Source organism: Cydia splendana, chromosome 21 (genome assembly GCF_910591565.1).
Source record: "Cydia splendana chromosome 21, ilCydSple1.2, whole genome shotgun sequence".
NCBI lineage: Eukaryota > Metazoa > Arthropoda > Insecta > Lepidoptera > Tortricidae > Cydia > Cydia splendana.
The window spans coordinates 14,583,513-14,602,914 of NC_085980.1; the positions used below are offsets into that span (position 1 = coordinate 14,583,513).

Here is a 19,402-nt window from a genome sequence, read left to right on the forward strand (position 1 = left end):
TAATAGTTTCGATTATAGTATGAGGATTGAGTCAGAATTATATGAACACATATTTTGATTGCGTAGACTTCAGTACGTTATTTAATTGGTTTAAGGCTTAAAAAGCTTAAAAGGCTTAAAACTATTATTTATTTATTATAATTCAAATTAATTATACTGCGACACTATTACAAAGAATGAAAAATACTTTAACAACACAAAGTAAAGTTGCGTCGTCTGATCCGGTGTAGGATTTGGCAGGTATTCTAAATATATGTATTATTTTCATTTCATTTCATTTCATTTATTGCATAGTCATGAACATAAATTACATAATAAGATGTTACAGTTAAGTTGGCCAATTCATGACACCCTGTTAGGGCACACAACATTTAACTTACTAGCTAATACCTATTAAACATTTCATTATAATATATTTACCGTATAATTAGCGTGTATAAGAAAAACAAAAGTCTAATAATAGTAACATTGTAAAAGTCAACAAAAGATAAATTAAATAACATTCCATACATTAAGTTTTTAGCAATAGTCAAAGTAATATAAAAACATTTCATGCAATAATTTAAAATTCAATGTCACAATAAATAATAATAAAATAAGAATTATAAATGCTATACTTGTTTATATAAAGCAATGATGTCAAATATTAATAATCGAATTTAAGCTGTCGTGAGTCATACTAACACTAAGCGATACAATACCACTAATAATGTCAATTCTTATATAATAATAATAATGTCAATTTATTTATAATAATAATTTTATTTTATTAATATTATAACCCAGCAAAGGTTCATCCATTGACAAACTGGTGCAGGGCTTCTATTCAACGACCCGACAGATTACCTAGGCTAGGCTAGGCTATTAGAAGATTGTTTTTTTTCAGCTTGAGGAAGCACCACGCCTGCTAATTTGACGTGTGGGTTAAAAACTTCGGTAAAATCGGCGTCTAGTCTGTGTACTTTAACGATATTAATATTTTTTGAAGTGAAAACTTCTTTAGCACAGCTGTGCACTTTTTGTGATGGGGGAAAAATGTTAAACTCGCGACAGGTCACGTGGCCGTAAGATTCGTAAGACGGACACGTGACCTGATCGAAAAACTGTTACAATGTCATTGAGTTTTCACTTCTGCCGGCACTCCCGGAATGCAACCCGTTGTTTTTTTTTATTATTTGAATTGAATTGAAATAGCCTTTATTCCTGACATATACATTTTTACATTTTCTTACACTATACAGGTATTTATCTATGTTTTATTTTATTTATTTATGTTTCTACTCTTTTCTTTTGTTTATTTTTCTTTGTCAGGCTGTCCTTGACATAGGCCTCCTCCAGGCGACGCCACTCCTCGCGGTTTTTTGAGAGTCTTCTCCAGTCTGCAGACTGGAGAAGACTCTTTTTTATTATTATTAAGAGTTAAGTATAAAACATCATGAAAGTAAGTAACTAGGCACTATATAGTGTCTATCGCAATATCTCAATGCCAACGACAAAGGAATATGTTTCCAAACTTGATATCTTCTACTGACACACAAAACATCTGTCAACGCGATCTAAACGGCCTAAGCCTTCGAACGGGGGATATCACAAAGACAAATCTTAATCGCTCACCGTCCATTTGACAAGGCGGCCATTTTGAGAACGACGCAAAATGGTGGACGGATAAGCATGTTGATCGCGTGTTTGGAAAAAGTAGTTGTTAAACGATAGATGTCTACTTAAAATAGTTTGCAAATTATAGAAAAGGATAATATTTTATTTTTAAATATCTGGAAGACCGAGCTTTGCTCGGAAAACATATAAAAACTCAAAAATGCGCGTTTTCCCAGAGGTAAGACCTAGCTAGATCAATTAATCGCCCCCGTAAACCCCCATATAGCAAATTTCATCGAAATCGTTAGAGCCGTTTCCGAGATCCCCAAAATATATTCATATAAATAAACATAATTATAAATAAATAAATAAACAAGAATTGCTCGTTTAAAGGTATTAGATATATTTGTTGAGGTGTCTCAGTTCTTAAATAGACACAAAATACAATACAATAGTTCTAATGGTATTAGGTAATGGTTAGAAAAAATGCCAAAAGAATTTAAAAGGTGGATGACCAATATTATGGAAACTTTCGAGTTAAGGTTAAGGTTATAAAGCCGAATACACCATAAACTTCTTCTTGTTACTTTCCTCTTGACAGAGGTATTTCTCGATCGCCTTCTGGAGATATTTCTTTTAGATACTTGACATTGTGAGGCCTTCCTGAGTAAATTTTTGGGTTAGGTATCGGTATTGGTCCCAAACTAAGGTTAGTAGTGATAAGGCGTTTAGTTAAAACTAAAATGAAATAACTACATATCGTTCTACGAAGTACGATTCTCACACGGAACACTTTTAAACATATTATATAACGTTTTCAACCTAAAGGTACCACATATTCGGTGGTTGATAAGGTTGATTTCAAATTGAAGCTATGTGAATGGAAATAGCGCCTGTTTGACAACCGACAACTAGTACCCTTTTGGTTGAGAATGGCACATATATTCTTAAATGGTTTTTTCATATTGATTGACGACCCAAATGGACATCCACGTATTCCCGTTCAGCTCACGTCACATATTGATGTGATGTTATGTGCTAAGTACATGTAGTCACATAAATCTTTAACTTACGTGCCGGGCTGCTGGAACCCTTTAGAAGGCTTAATTCCGATATGGTACGCTGAGCCTCTTACTGAGGCTATATTTTGAATTGAGCTAACGTAAAGAGACTAAGATTGATTTGTATTTACTTTAAATTCTTGAGCATAGGGATAGGGTCTGCAGCGCAGTAAAGATACGGTTGCGTAAAACATTAGGTAAGTAAGTTGGTGAATTTCTCTATTTTCCTTTCATTATTAACATTAATAATTTGTAATAACTCTTCTATAACCATAGAATTAAACTCCCAACACCTTCACCGTTCGGATTCGATCATTGGCAGTTTGAAACAGCCTCCCCAAGGTATTGAGAAAGATTGATGGTGCGAAGGTGATCGTTTCCTAAGCTGTGTCATATTTCATCAGATCGGCCGGCGATTGTCTGTGTGTGGAGTCCATTTTTACGGCTTTCGAAAGTGGCTTCTTATACAGGATGAGCTAGTAAATGGGTATAAATGGAAGCCAAAATAAAAGCCATTGAGTACGCAAGGCGCGTTCGGCGTGAAGTTTCGTGAAATGTCACGATTTTTGATAGGTCTGTATCAAAGTATCATATAAAACGCTTCACACACCTTACTTCATTCAGTAATTAACGACAGGGACGGACGTTGCTATACGTAGTACGTCTAACGTATTGCTGCGTCTCCGTAGTTAGTTACTGAATTAAATTAGGTATGCGAAGCGCTTAAGTACCTATATAGGTTCCTTATATGATACCTTGATACCTATATGTTATTAAGGTATCATAGATTTAGATTTAGATTTAGATTTATTTATTTCATAATATGAAATTACAATATAAATTATTTTACACTAATCTATACGAATTTATATTATGATCGTCAAGTAGGAAAATAAGAATTGATTATAATTATACAAATGTCAAGCAATAAGTACACAATTTAAAAACCATTATAACTATTATAAGCAATCAATTAATTAACTAAATTTTTTAACAATGTCAAATAATATAAAATGTAAAAACAATGTCAATACAGTAAGCATGGATATGTCATAATCATCGTCAAATAAAAATAAAAATGAAATATAGGTCAAAGAAAAATTAATTACATTCAGTTTATTGTGTTACATGTCATTTCCATATATTCATTTACAGAATATAATGGATTATCCAATAAAAAGAGTCTCAATTGGCGTTCAAATGTTTCGTCAGATGGTTCAGTTCGCAATTTTGCAGGTAGACGTTCATAGTACGTTGGTCCAAGTTGGTTGGTAGTGATTACTCGTTGGTTGTAAATAGTTATTTGTTTTACAAGGGGGCAAAGTTGTTGTTTAACCGCTCGTGCTAATATTGATACCGGAGCAAGCGAAAGATTCCAAAATTGAACCACGAGCGTAGCGAATCTTGAGCGTTGCGAGGGTTTCAAAGCACGAGGGTTAAACAAAATTTGCCCCCGAGTGAAACACAAAATTTTTCACCACACCAACCCGAAGCAAATATTAAATGTAAAATATCAAACAAAATCAAACCAAATCAAATCCAAATGAATGTTATTAAATATTTATCATCCAAAATCATCATTTAAAAGTCAATTCTACCAGCAAACATAAAAAAACAACTCAAAATTTGCATTTGATTACTTTTCCTCACATGGGAATAAAATGCAACTTTGCTATTAGTTTTTGAAGTGCAAAGTAAGCCTTTCCGAGCTGGTGTGGTGAAAAGAACATTACTTGATACACCGAACAAACATTATTGTATGTATCATTATTATTTTATCTAACGTCTTAAAAAAAACATGGCGTAAAATTATGACAGGAAAACGTCACAGAATTTATAAATAATAACCTTTCAGCAATCGTTATCCATTTATACTTTTCTGTAACTAAAACGACTCGGATATACTATACAATATACAGGGTGATTCATGAAACGTGAGCAGGACTAATCCTGCACACTCAGTAACTGATAATTGATCGATCACCGTCGTATTTAGGTGAAACAACCACACTTTTTCCTATTTTTTAACATTTTGGTGAGGGCAACTTTAATTCTCTACAATCATGGTCGCCCTACAGGACCTAATTAATAAACATAAAACCTCTTTTACCGTAATGACAGCATTTTGATTACGAAGAAAATAAACTGTCAAACTTGAGTGAGATACGAGTTTTCAAAAGTAACCAGACCGTGATGACATTCAATTTGACACAGAATATCGGTAGTTTAGTATTCTAATTGTAGGGTGACCATGCAAAATAAATTAATTAATCGTAAATCAATTAATAAGTTTTGTTTTCACCACGACTAGAAAATTAACGTTAACCTCACTAATACTGATACGAAACAATTGCTTATAATTTACGAAATGCGCAGTGTTAGTCCTGCTCACGCTCACGTCTCCTGAATCATCCTGTATATATAGTTCCACGGCAAAATCAATTTTACAGCCCACCCCTACTATCAATTTCCGGAATACACCGGAAATAACCGGAAGTCGTTACTTCCGGTAATTTTAATAAAATTGACTTGGGTTCCATTACCGGATATGTGTTACGCGATACTGACGTTATACAATTCATGGAAAATTTTCGAAATAACTCAGCCATGAGGGTTCGTGACCTCTACAAATCAAGGAACCAACAGCCGTATTCGAACAATGAGATACGTCAAATACTAGATATTGAAACGATATGGATTACGGATATGTCAGTGTCAAACAAGTGTCAAAAGTGACGCTTTTGTTGAAAGAAACGTCAATTTTGACACTTGTTTGACACTGACATATCCAATCCATATCCTTTCAATATCTAGTATTTGACGTAAGTAAAGTATCTCATTGTTCGAATACGGCTGCACTAATTGTTATTTCTATTTTGACCATTTGAAATGTGCACCCTGTATGTAACCTAGATTAATATTGATTTGTTGGTTAAGTAAAAGTTTTTTGGCAAGAAAAGGGGGTTGGAGATTGCTTCCACAACTGGGATAACAACGTCCATATAAGTAGGTGTAATAAATAGGGACCTATAGGTAAAAACTTATTTACCTAAAGCTCTTGAATGTGTGAGGTGTTTGGGTATACTTACATGCATTCAATAATTATATTTGAAATTGGTAATAGTAAGGTAAATGTTGAAAAGATAGTTTTTAAGTTAATTAAATTTAACTTAGATAATAATGATTAATCCTGTCAACTTTTTATTGAATTTTTGTATAATAGTACTTAGGTAAGTACATAAAACGCTTTTGAGCAGCGAATAAGCAGAAGCCAACCAGCGTTTTTATGATTCTTTCTTAGGGTTTTAGCACCTAAAAGGTTGTGCTTTTCATAATAGTATTTATTTTCTAATTAATAGCGACTAAGATAATAATATCGAGATAGACACCAAAAATTAATTATTAAGTTATAATGGGTTGGCTTAAAGTAATGAGAATTTTTGTTTTCGGACATAAAAACAAAAAGACAATGGCCGTGGATTTCTAGATGTTATATTGAAGAACTATGCAATATCCAACATTAGAACCAATTTCAAGAATGAAGTAATTGGCCTCCCTTGTGTTAGTTTACGTAACATGCTTCTGACCGTTTGCTTTTCACTTTGGACAAACTACCAAGTACTCTCTGACTGATCGTTTTGTAATTACACGGTAAAATTTATTTTATTCTATAATATTTTTGCCTACTATCGCAATATCAGAGTATATAATATTTGCCAAAATTCTTCGATTGATTTAAGTCTTGGGGATATTCTAGGGTTGGAAACGTTTAGTCGTTTTTCCGCGAGAGCCTAAAACCAGTTAAAAACGTCATTGCATACATTTTACCAAAATATGACACATAAACAATTTTCTCTAAATATCAATCACTTGCAGATTTCATGAAATTTTTTAGTCAGTTAGCAATTGTGAATGATGGCATGATATAGATAACAAGCTAATATGCCGAAATAATTAAAATTAACGGCAATAAAACAGTTATGGAATGTGAATAAAACGTTGTCCAAAGCATGACGCAGAGGGTTTGAACACAGTTATGAGAAATCGGATGTGGGAGACGTTATTGTATATATAATGTTTTCTTGTAATTTAAAATATGCTCTTGTTTGTCGTTGTAAAATTTCGAAAACCCATAGCTATTGTCTTTTTTTTATCGCTGCGGTTCGCGCACGGCGTGATACTGTCGACGCCGTCGCTGAAGGCCTACCGCGAACCACGTTCGACGTGTTGCCTCTCTATCGCACTTGTAAATTCGTACGTAAGTGTGAACGAGATGCGAACGTGGTTCGCGGTAGGCCTTCTGTATTGCATGCCGACACGAGCGCTAAGAGCAGCGCCGTCGTCGCCTGCGTTACGCTTGACACACTTGGTGTCCAAGCAATAGTGCTAGCTCTGGCACTCTTAACTATATGCGCGAAGCAGCTTTGTCATTTTTAATGATATAACCAAAGTGTTTTCTTTAGTAAAGATGTCTGAAAGATGGTTTTTATGACATATTTTGATGGACACTAAAATCGTTTCCTAACTTGCTAAACTATAATTTTAAAACTACTTACGATACAGTATCTGGCGTTTTTCGGGCAGTTGTCTAAGCGCGCCGCGCTGCGATTAGCGCACGGCGTTATGGAGCCGACGCCGTCGCTGTATTGCCCGCATTGCCAGCACTTCAGCGCCGCGCACGCCGACACGAGCACTAGGAGCAGCGCCGCCGTCGCCAGTCGCGTTGTGCTCGACATTTTCTGAAACAAAATATAAGTTGTGTATTTTATTATGAAACAGACAGACATGTAATTAAGGTTATGTGGGGTAAGAAAAACTATGGGACAAGATAAACACTTAGGGAAAGTAAAGACACGTAAAGATATTAAAAACTTTATTAAATGATAAGACTTAATAAAACAAATACATTAATAAAAATGAAAATACCTTGTTGAATTTGCGTTAATCCATTTTTTTAGCCTATGTGTGTGTATGTAATCCTTTACACTGTCTTCAAATTCATTTTGGTATCCCCTACAGTAAAAAATATGTCATCATTTACTTTACATAAGCCCCAATTTTCTGCTCAAAGCGTTGCTTAACTTGTGCTTTAAGGGGCCCACTGATTAACAGTCCGCCGGACGGTATCGGCCTGTCAGTTAGAACAAAATTTTGACAGTCCCTAACAACTGATAGGCCGATACCGTCCGGCGGACTGTTAATCAGTGGGCCCCTTTACAACTATTCAAAGTATAAAACTTTCTATCTAAAGTTTTATGACACATGCCGGGTGTGGCCTGTAACATGAGCAAATAATTAAAACATAGATTGTACTCTTCAAACGGTGACACTTTTGTTCAACAACATTAAAAAATTATGAAGTATTTAGACTCCCTATTTTTCATACAAAATAAATATTATATTCAATGGACGCCATCGCCACGCCATATCATTGTGATTGACGTTCCTTGTCACGCCTTACACAAAACAAAATTCGCAATACATTGCGTCTTAGAATAAACTTTAAAGTATAGGGTCACGGTAGATGGGCAGGATATACAGTATGTTGATGAGTACATTTACTTGGGCCAGATAGCTTCCTTCGAAAACAGGCAAACCATAGAAGTCAATAGACGTATCGATAACGCCTGGAAGAGCTTCTGGTCCATGAAGGCGCTATTGAAGGGTGACCTTCCCCTGTGTCTCAAGCGCAAACTCATCGACATGTGTATCCTGCCTATCCTAACCTATGGTGCTCAGACATGGTCATTGACTGAGGCTTTGAAGTCCAAACTCAAGGTTTGCCAGCGAGCGATGGAGCGCAGTATACTGGGTGTTCGCAGGACTGATAGAATCAGAAACACGGAACTGCGCTTCAGAACTAGAGTTGTAGATGTAGGTGTCAAGACCGCTAAGCTTAAGTGGGACTGGGCTGGACATGTCTGCCGCATGCACCCTGAAAGGTGGGCCAAAATGGTTACGGAGTGGGACCCACGGAACACCATAGATGGTGCTAGCCGGAGTGCAGGCAGACCGAAAAGGAGATGGCGGGACGACTTGGACGTATTTTGTCTGGATTGGCGGAAAAATACAAAAGACAGGGTTGAGTGGAGGGAGCGAGGGGAGGCCTTTGCCCAGCAGTGGGACACTTAACCAGGCTAACAAAAAAAAAAAAAAAAAAAAATCAACCACAAGTTATTTTTAAAAGTTGCTGAACAAATGTTGGTCAGTATGAGGAGTACAGCCTACAGTTTTTTTTTGCTCGTATTACAGGCCACACCCGGTATATTTAAATAGGTATATGTATGATTTTACATGAGTCGGGCTAAAAGTTTCACAAAGAGTCAAAACTGATAAATGTTCGCGTCATAGTTTATTCCTAAAAGTCCTATGCGCGAATCACGATCAAAACAAGACTCATTTAATCAATTTACACATCCAAAACCCATTCGCGTAACTAACATTGATCCACCTAACGGATCATTGATTGCGTCGGCAACACAAAAGATCTGAACAGCTGTTTCAAAGCAATCACTTTGCGAGCGTTCGATTGTTTTAAAAAACGTGACGAACCGTAAAGAGCTCTAAAAAAAGTAGGCTAAAGTCTAAAATTGGCTGGATATTGAGTTGGAGCTGCGCCAAAGTTTGGTAATGAAAGTGATTGAGGCTGGGGGTTTTAATGCGTCGAGTTTGAAAAGGTTCTTGAGCTACAGGAGAATTTATTGAGAAGCTATAGAGTGAACTTTGAAGGACTTTGTCAAATTTAGATGCGTACGTTGAGGTACTCAATCAGGCTTTGAGTGGTGAAATGTTGTTGGAAACAAGATTGTAACGAAATGACGTGATAAATTCGATTGGAAACATTATTTATACTGGTCCGAGCAAGTACAAAAAATGTGTAGCATACCTAACAAAACTAAAAAAAAGTTATGCCAAACAAAATAGCAAGTTTAGACAAGCCGAATGGCATAACATAATAAAATTATAAGATTAATTATGTCAGAACCTCCAACGATGATCACCATATAGTTCTTAAGTCAGGTTCTCACCATTCGTAGAAGATATTATTATCTGCGATTGCTTCTACACTTTCATACATTTTATATGATGTCGTGGCACGTTCAATGGATGGCTTCAGTTATTATATACGAATAAAACTAAAATATATGATGTAATTAATCTAAAGTTATCTTAACTTTGGTACCAAAAAGAAAGTTATTTCGATTGGCCAATTTACCACATAATTATGCTGCTTTTGTATTAATTTCGTAATAAGTGACAAATCAGTTTAGTAATAAGGGATTAATCAATTTAGTACCTGAGATAAAAAACAAGTTAAAAGTTTGTGAGATTGTGAGATACAATCTTGTCTTATCCATGGCGATAAACCATAAATCAGCTTTCATTTCCGAATATTTACAAAAACAATCACAACACATCGGCGCATAAAATTGATGCCCAGTTAGGTACACCAAACCAGCTTGTAAAACTCTTCACCAGCAAACTTTCCTCACTGAAATGAAAACAATTTGGCAGCCTCTAAAACGCTTTACGATACAAATTCCTGCCATTAGATAAATCCGGTTTACAGCTCGTAAAATGTATTACGAGTGTATTGTATACAAAAGCTTATGACGCTTACAAAGTATTTTGTTACCGTCTAATGATACGGAGTTGAATTTTGATGAACGACTTTTACCGATGTCGAGTCTAGGAAGGAGCCGAGGCGTCCGACGTGTCATTTTCTATGACGGCTGATCGGTGATCACGTGGTGCTTTCCATAGAAAACAAAGCTCCGGAAGCTACGGCCCGGCCCCGGCCCGGTCTAACGTGAGCAACCTTAAAGTGCCAGTGCTTAAAGTATTTAGTTTAACAAATTTAAATATACAGTCGAATTTAGGTATTATGATTCTTGTTTTTCCCTTTTTATATCATTTTATATACAGTCGGGTTTTTGTTTTTATATTTAACAATAATTTTATTTCAGACTTTTTAGTAGGTACCTATTACTCACATGTATTTTTGAAATAGTCTTTTCACTAGCTTTTATTTAATATATAATAATAATCATGGTAAGTATTGCAGGCGTCAATTTCAAAATTTATATAGCTTAATATCACTGCCACAATTCTGACGAATTCAACGACACTTCATTATGTCTAAAACCCAGGCTGTAGGGCGTGCCAAATAAATGGACATACATACATAATAATTAATAATAATAATTAAGCCTTTATTTTCATCCTTAATTACTTAACTAGTACATAATGAATATAAAATTGTAATATATTAATGGTAATTAAGGCCCCTGACGGGTGAAGGCCTACTCCAACAGTTTCCAAGTTGATCTTGAATGGGCTTTCTGTATCCAGTTTTCTCCGGCAGTTTTTTTAATATCTTTGACCCAGCGATCTCTAGGGCGTCCTTGGCCTCTCTTAGCCCCATACATACATACCCTCCCTAAAAATAGTATCCTCCTTCTGACGCAGTCGGGTAAAAATTATGAATTTTTACGTTTCTGGTAAGCAGAATTCTTACAGTATTCGTCTAAAATTTGTAGTATCACAGACATATCCACTTGAGACTTCAAAAAAATGAGTTAAATTAGTTTCTTTTTATAGCGGCCTTAAATAAAAAGTTTTAGAAGATACTAAACTCTTGTTACTCGCCGGGATACTGTTGCTCATCTCTCTAAACTCATACCGCCGATGAGAAACGTGTTTACTACCGACGCAGTGCGTCACCCACACCGATGCGCTCGCGGAATTATATCCCATTTACTCCATATGGCGAGGACAACATTCGGCGAGAAGCAATATAACGTGAAATTAATTGAAATAATATTTATAATATTATATTAATTACCAGCGCACCGTGGGTAGACCCAAGGTGGACTGACGACCTGGTTAAGGTCGCAGGAGTCCGTTGGATGCGGGTGGCGCAAGACCGGTCATTGTGGCACTCTTTGGGGGAGGCCTATGTCCAGCAGTGGACGTCCCCTGGCTGATATGATGATGATGACGATGAATATTATATTAATACCAAATAATATGATTTTGGAATTTTGCCGTAGATTAGCACCCGACAGAATATGGTTGACATTATCCTTTGCAATGAGCAGTTATTTTAAGAGGGTATACCTAGTAGACGGTCGACAACATTTGCCTTAGTGAAAATTGACATTATGGAAATACTTTTATACATTTAGATGCATAATATTAACCATAGCTATGCCTTTACGTTTGAGTTACGTTAGACTGTTATAGGTTAAGATGATTATTATAGGAGTTGCGATAACAAATTACATACATATTTTTGAAAACTCCTAACTTTTACATCTAATAAAAATCGAAAAAAGAGACAGAGGAAGGGGAATGGCTTAAATTGTAACTATTTTTACGTGCGGTGTGGAGCCAGCTTTACACTATCGAAGCCACAGTAAGCACCTATATCGTCCAGTAATACGCCATTGATCGCGATTTATCTTCAGCCGGGCCATTTCTCGCTGTCGACGGACTTATCGCGTGTTAACAGACTACAGTTAGTTTTTTTTAGCATTAGAAATAAGGTAAACAATCTTGATGTGTCTTTTAATTGAAAAACACATTTTAAAAATAAGTTACGGCAAATATGTAACAATTATGAATCTAATACGATCATTTATATTGTTCTGCTTTCATAAGTAATAGTTACTGATTTTTAAAAAGCGTTTTTCAATTAAAAGACATGTCAAGATCGCTTACCTTCTTTCAAGTTCTTTCTAATGCTAAAAAAAACGAACTATAGAGCGACGCGACAGTTTGTCTTCTTTCGATAAGCGACTAATGTGTGCTTAATGGCTTATACAAATTATGCTGGTAATAAGTAGGTAGTTAGGTATTAGTAAGGACTAATACGTTAATATTATTAGAGTTAGACCAAGAAAAGTCTGCAACGACTTTGATAGGAGACGCAGTGCAAGTGTTATTATATATGTCATAATTTCATTGAAGTTTGACGTTTAAAATAACAGTTGCACTCGCGCTGTTGGGCTATAGTCCTCACGCTAGCCCAATACGGAAATTAAGTACCATTCACATACTTAAGAGTAGAATTAGTATACCAATCTCCTTACATCCCACAGCATCGCTATAATTGTAGTTACTGTTCTTTAAAGTTCTTGTTAATACGTGTTTAAAATGTTGCGAAAATATTTAAAAACAGCGCCGCGAGCGTCGAGGGCTCTTGACCTGCCCTCGTTGTTGTCTAGGTACCGGTCTACTACATGTTGTTTTCTCGTTTCTGCCTCCCTTTCTTTATAGTGTAGTTAGAGAGGGACTACCGAGAACACGGGTGCATTGAATGAGTGTTTTTGTTTCAAAAGCGGAGTCAAAAGGTCGAGAGCGATTAATAGCTTGTTAGATTTGAGATTCTAGATACAAAAATATATGCATACTACATGTATAACCCCCTTATTCATAAAACTTTACGGGCCTGATTTAGTTATGTTATGTTTTATCCCTTTCTTACAAATACGTAAATCAAAATGACAGATAAATACAAACGATTCATAGCTAATTCAGGCCAGTAACGCGATTATTTATAACGCCAAACATCGTCAGAAAACCTGCATACATCTGCGGAGAATTTCAAAGGTGTGAAGTTCCCAATCCGCATTGGGCTAGAGTGGGGACTATAGCCCAAGCCCTCTCGCGCGTGAGAGGAGGCCTATGCCCAGCAGTGGAACGTATATAGGCTGATTAAAAGGTACACTCATACTCAGGAACAAATATTTATGTTAAACGCATAAATACATAAATGCCCTTACTACGATTCGAACCCGGGACCTCCTGCTAGGCTAGGAGACCGTCAATCAGTAACATTCTACAGGGTGGCCAATTACGTTTGCAGTAAACATAAGGCTTATTATTAACTGGGCGACTAAAATATTAAACAGGAACTTTCATTGGGCATATAGTAATATAATTTGGCTGTGCATTAATATTTTAGCGCCAAAAAATATATATTAGCCTCAAATATAAGCATCATATTATTAAAAGAACTGGCAGCAAAATCAAGACACCCAAAAAAATTATAGGGAACTTAAAGTGATAGGTTGGCGACTAAAATAATAAATTGGCAACTAATATTGTAAAGCGATCATAAAATTTAGTCATCTAGTTGTTCACACCTAAGTAATCAACTATAGTCATAACTGAGCATGTCGTTTCAGCTAGGTAGTATTTTAACACGAAATCAGTCAAATTTAATGAATATTGGTCACTTTTTACACAAAACACCTCAAATTAATTTACCAATACGTAATGGTTAGTATACTTAAAGTCGAAATTTCTAATCATGAAACGCCTAGTGGCCATTATATACCATTATACCGTTAGATCTTTAAATTTTTAATTACTAATTTCAATAGTTACCACTGTGTTCTGCTAGAGTCAACAGATAGGTGCGACGACGAGCAAAGTGAGGAGGAGCGTGTTAGGTTGACCGTGTAATGACCAAACAAAATATTTTAATGGACCTTCAAAATTCAATTAATAGATAGCCGTTTTCTTTTTAAAATGTGCTTCATAAACGGTCTCCAATATAATAATTCAGTTGCCAAATAAATACTTGATACCTGCCTAAAAATAATAAAAAGCTGTACGGCATTAAAATACAACTCATATTGATATATTTTAAGGCTCCGTTTTTGGTGCCAAACTATTAATTTTAGTACCCATCTCTATTTTTATAAACTACCCAAATTCGATTAATTAGTTGACCGGTTAAATACGTGCCTAAAAATAAGTACCATATCATTTATTTACCTATTACCTACATAATTGATGCAAGGAATACAGCGAGGAAATGCCGCCAGCATCCTTGGTACAATGCCTCGAGGGCCTATTTTAGATTTAAGCTAGTTAATAATTTAGTTTAGTAGTACCACTGTATATATATTGTATGTAAATAAATGATTAAAAAAAAAAAATTGATGCAATAGTTTTGACATTGATCATTAAATCGCTTAATCAGACTATTTCTACAATAAAATAAATAAGACTAAAACTAAATAAGAACTAAACTATAAAATCTACGTATCTATCTAACTAGTACCGAAATAGCTACTTAAAAATGATGTTAAGTTAAATAATGAACATCAATAGATTAACTTTTAAAACTAAATTATAGCTTCTTAATGTTTTATTAGCCAATCTCCACAAAAACCAACTTTAATTAGCAATTAATCAGACGACTAATCAACCATAAAATAAGATCGCCGACGAGGGTGCGTAGACAAAATGCCATTCGTTAACTCTCGGTAGCGAACGAAACGCAACTGTCTCTGTCGCACTAAGATGGAAGAGTGATAGAGAGAGATAACTTTACTACTCTACGGAGCGTGAACGATTGACATCTTCTCTACGCACCCAGATGATTCCCAAGACGACGAAGTTTGCAGAAATCTTTTTTATTTACAAAAAGACTTACTTTTATAACGAAGTTAAGATTTCTTGTAAAGTATCAGCAGCTAATTATATATATAATATTAAAAAAACCGGCCAAGTGCGAGTCGGACTCGCGCACGAAGGGTTCCGTACCATTTACGCAAAAAAACGACATAAAATCACGTTTGTTGTATGGAAGCCCCACTTAAATATTTATTTTATTTTGTTTTTAGAATTTGTTGTTGACAGGCGGACAGCGGAGTCTTAGTAATAGGGTCCCGTTTTTACCCTTTGGATACGGAACCCTAAAAACCAGAACTCTTCCTATTTCATATTCTTTTCGCAAATATTTACAAGTAATTTGGCGATGCCAATTTTACTTTTGATTGCTATAAACATAACTTCATGTAAACGCCCAAAATTAAACCATGGGGCTTTGTGGCAAGGGACTAAGGTAAACATCAACAAAATGCGGAAAATCTCCATTGACCTCGCTCTTTACAAAATTAACCAAAAGGTCATGCCATGAGCCATAATAAACACATGTTAAATTTGGCCCAGAACTTGTGTTAAACCCGAGTTAAGGCAAGTTTCCTTGCGCTATTCATTAATTATGAATTAAACTTGAGTGCGCAAGTTCTAGGGAGAACTTTGGCTTAAGGACTTTACATGAACACGCGTTCTGCTGCATTTCTCTGGTTGGTCAATTTTTACAAAATATATAGATTTCTAGTGTAATAATTGACTTCAAAAAATACATAAAAGTGCTTGTAGGTATTTAGACACACACACACACACACACACACACACACACACACACACACACACACACACACACACACACACACACACACACACACACACACACACACACACACACACACACACACACACACATCGAGACAGTAATTTTGTAAGTAAAACGTCACGTACGATTGAGCAGGAAAGCGGACCCTGGCGCTAGGCCGGGAAAACGCTAGGTTGAAGGAGAAGTGTTTAGGTCTGTACCCTTATGACCTACCTAGCTCATTAAATTTTTTTCCAAAAGAGGAGCATTCCACGGGCTGTCCCGTGCAAACGCATTTTATTTCCTGTGTTGGGACTTTTTTTTTCGGCATTTAAAGCAGGCGATTATTTTTCTGTGCATATTTTTGACCATTTGTCATATAAGAGGAAACCTGCAAATCTTCAGAAAATTCGCGTTTGTACGGGACAAGCGGTAGACAATTTCATGGAATGCTCCAAGATCATGTCTTGAGTACATGTTAAATTAGACCCAGTCGGTACACAACGACTAACCCGAGTTAAAATAAATAAATATTATAGGACAATTTTACACAGATCGACCTAGTCCCATAGTAAGCTCAATAAGGCTTGTTGTGTGGTAAAATAAGGCGAGTTTCCTTGCGCTATTCATTCATTATGAATTAAACTTGAGTGCCAAGTTCTAAGGAGAACTTTGGCTTAAGGACTTTGGACAGGCATTGTGCTGAAATTTAACTAATATTTTGGGGTCATAGAGTCAAACCAAGCAATAACAAAGTGTGTTAATGTCATCATTAATGTCCAACTTCTATGAAATTATTATGCTTATAATTAATGACACTCCCAATTATTGTTTTCAAGAAGGCGCAAAGTTTGCCTAGACTCTATTACTTTGACCGGCTATTTTTAAAATATAATTACCCTTTTTTAGGGTTCCGTACGGGGTGTAGGGGGGGGTAGGTACGTAGTTCAGGTGTGCGACGCTGGGTTTACAACGCCTACTCCCTCAAGTCTATCATACACGTCCCCGTCGGCCATGGCTCTGCCGCCGCAGGCCATGGCCGAACCCATCCCACTCATGGGGTGGGTCGTACACCCTGGTAATGCTGGTGGTCGGTCGGGCGTCGCACATTCCATCTGCCCCGGACCACCAGTAGCTGAGTATGAAGGCGACGTCGTAACCCGTGAGGACCTGAAAACCCGAACGGAGTACGACAAACTCTGGAGAGTCCTGTAAGGCATGGCTAGCAATATGATTTCGATCAAATTGCTAGCTATGCTATACGGACCTCAGTCATAACCCGTGAGGACCTGAAAACCCAAGCGGGTTATGACACACTCTGGAGAGCCCGAATGGCATGGCTAGCAATATGATTTCGATCAGATTGCTAGCTATGTTATACGGACCTCCCGGTTCCGCTTAAGGTGTAGGTGACTTAAGCGGACTATACTCACCTGCCTGCGTAAGTCCTGCGCAGTAGAGCGCCGTAAGCGGGGATGCAGGAGTCCTGGGGGCCGAGGCCTGCAGGGGGTCGGGGTTAGTTATCCCCTGTGGGCCAATATGCCCTTTTTGGTCCGAATTTCCGGCGAAACGGTGGCCCTGCAACTAGCCACTGCAGGGTATTGGACACGCGTCCCGTACGGTCGAGGTGGTACGGTCCGCAGGCGAGGTGTGGGGAGGGGCGTTCTCTGGGAGGATGCCAGGGGCTCGGCCATGCTGACGGGGCAAGGGCGCGTGGAACCACTGGGAGAGATAGGATCGTCTCTCTCAGCCACGTGTCTGCAGCTCCCGATGTCGCGCATGAGTCTCACCTCTACACACCTATACCTCTTGGGTATTCCTGGTGTCCAAAGTGACATCCCCAAAGGTGCGGGCTCCATGGAGGGTGGGAAGCTCGAGAGGTGAAATTCTTACATTTCAAAAAAATGGAAATTACAAGATCCCAAACCCCGCGGGTGCCGGAAGGGAAACCGGAAGGCGCCCCAACACCGGAGGGAAACGGCGCAGTCTCGGCTGTACCCGGAACCTCCACCCAACACAACACTACACGAGGAGACGGAGCTGTCCCGATAGTTCCTCCCTCCTCATCACGTGCTTACAGGGGGGCACAAACAACCCTGCCAAGCACCACTACACACGGCGCTGTCCCGACAGTACCGACACGCTACACACACCAAATGGGAGCTGTCTCGACAGTACCCCCACAAACCAGACACAACACACCCCGTGGTGGCGCTGTCTCGACAGCACCGCCTCGGAAGGGGCAGCCCGCAGCAGGGATTAGAGCCGCCGGGAAACCAAAGGCACGCAAACCTGCTACGTGGACGCCCAAACCAGTAGGTTCGGTACCACAGCGTACCCAAGCCCTACTGCCAACACCGGGGACATCCACGGGCACTGTTCCGACAGGAGGGAAACCCCCTGCCACGGAGCAGACCCCAGTGATGGAACCAGCGCTGGACCCCGTCTCTGCTCAGCTGGAGGCGGGCTGGACCGTCCAGGTGTCCAGGAAGGCGCGGAGGTGGAAGCCCAATAAACGGGTGGAAACTCCCGTGCCCCCGCCTCCCCCTGTTACAGCTGCGGCTAAGCCGCATAAGCTGAACAAGAAGCGCAGAGAGAGACTAGCAGCTCTCAACACCGCCCCGGCGCCTCAACAGAGCGTCTCTGGGAAGGGTCAGGCGCAGGCTGCAGCTGGTCCACCAGCAGCGAACCGTGCCCCTCCCCAGGAAAAGAGGGCGAAGGGGACCAGGGCCAAGAAGGAAAGTAACCAGGGTGCCCGGTCTTCTGCCAAGAGGGCCCGACTGGATGAGACAATATCTCCAAGAGGAGAGCCTAAGAGGCAGAGGACTGGACCGCCTGGTGAAACCCCCCATGCCGATTATGCAGAGGCGGCAAAGGCTGACCTGCTGGTGGCGGTAACTACTGCCACCTCGGGACACCTGACCTCGCAACAATCGGATGAGGTCCAGAGGCAGCTGCTAGCCCTGCTCTCGCAGGAAGCTAGACAGCCCACCTCAAGCCTTCCCGCAGGCCCACTCTTCAGGGGCAAGCCCGTATGGGCGAATGGCTCCCTCAGATTGTGGTGCGAGAACCAGGCTACGCTAGCATGGCTCAAGCGCAGTGTGGCTACCATCACCCTCGATGAGGGGGAGAAGGTGGTAGTCAAGCGCCAGAGCGAGGTACCCAAGCGAGTACGCTGCGGCATCCTGTTCCCGGGTGTCTGGGAGGACTTTGGCGAAGTAGGCCGAGCCCTCCGCTACCAGAACCCGTGGGCGGAAATAGACCGCTGGCTGCTCAACCGGCGAGAGGTGCAGGGAACGGAGACGTTCGCTGTGGTCAGTGTGCCGGAGACAGTCGTGCAGCCCCTTGTGAACCGCGGACGCCGGCTCGGCTTTATGCTGGGTTCGGTGTACGTGAAGTTTGAGGGGTCACGGGGCAAATTCAGGGAACAACCGCCCCCTAGCAGCACTGTCGCCATAGATGGCGCAGCTGAGGCACCTGCCGAGCCCATGGACACTTGCGTGACGACGCAGGCACCTGTTGACGAAGTCCAGGAGCCTGAGTTGCAGGC

General features: G+C 39.1%; 1 protein-coding gene across 1 annotated transcript in view; it reads right to left on the bottom strand.

The window, feature by feature from the left end:
- Window positions 1-19,402, bottom strand: part of LOC134801056 (uncharacterized) — a 101,608-nt gene that overhangs the window by 44,744 nt on the left and 37,462 nt on the right. Inside the window, exon 2 of the mRNA XM_063773584.1 lies at window positions 7,214-7,396. Coding sequence (XP_063629654.1) covers window positions 7,214-7,393 — 180 coding nt within the window. The 5' untranslated portion in view covers window positions 7,394-7,396. The remainder of the gene's footprint in view (window positions 1-7,213; window positions 7,397-19,402) is intronic.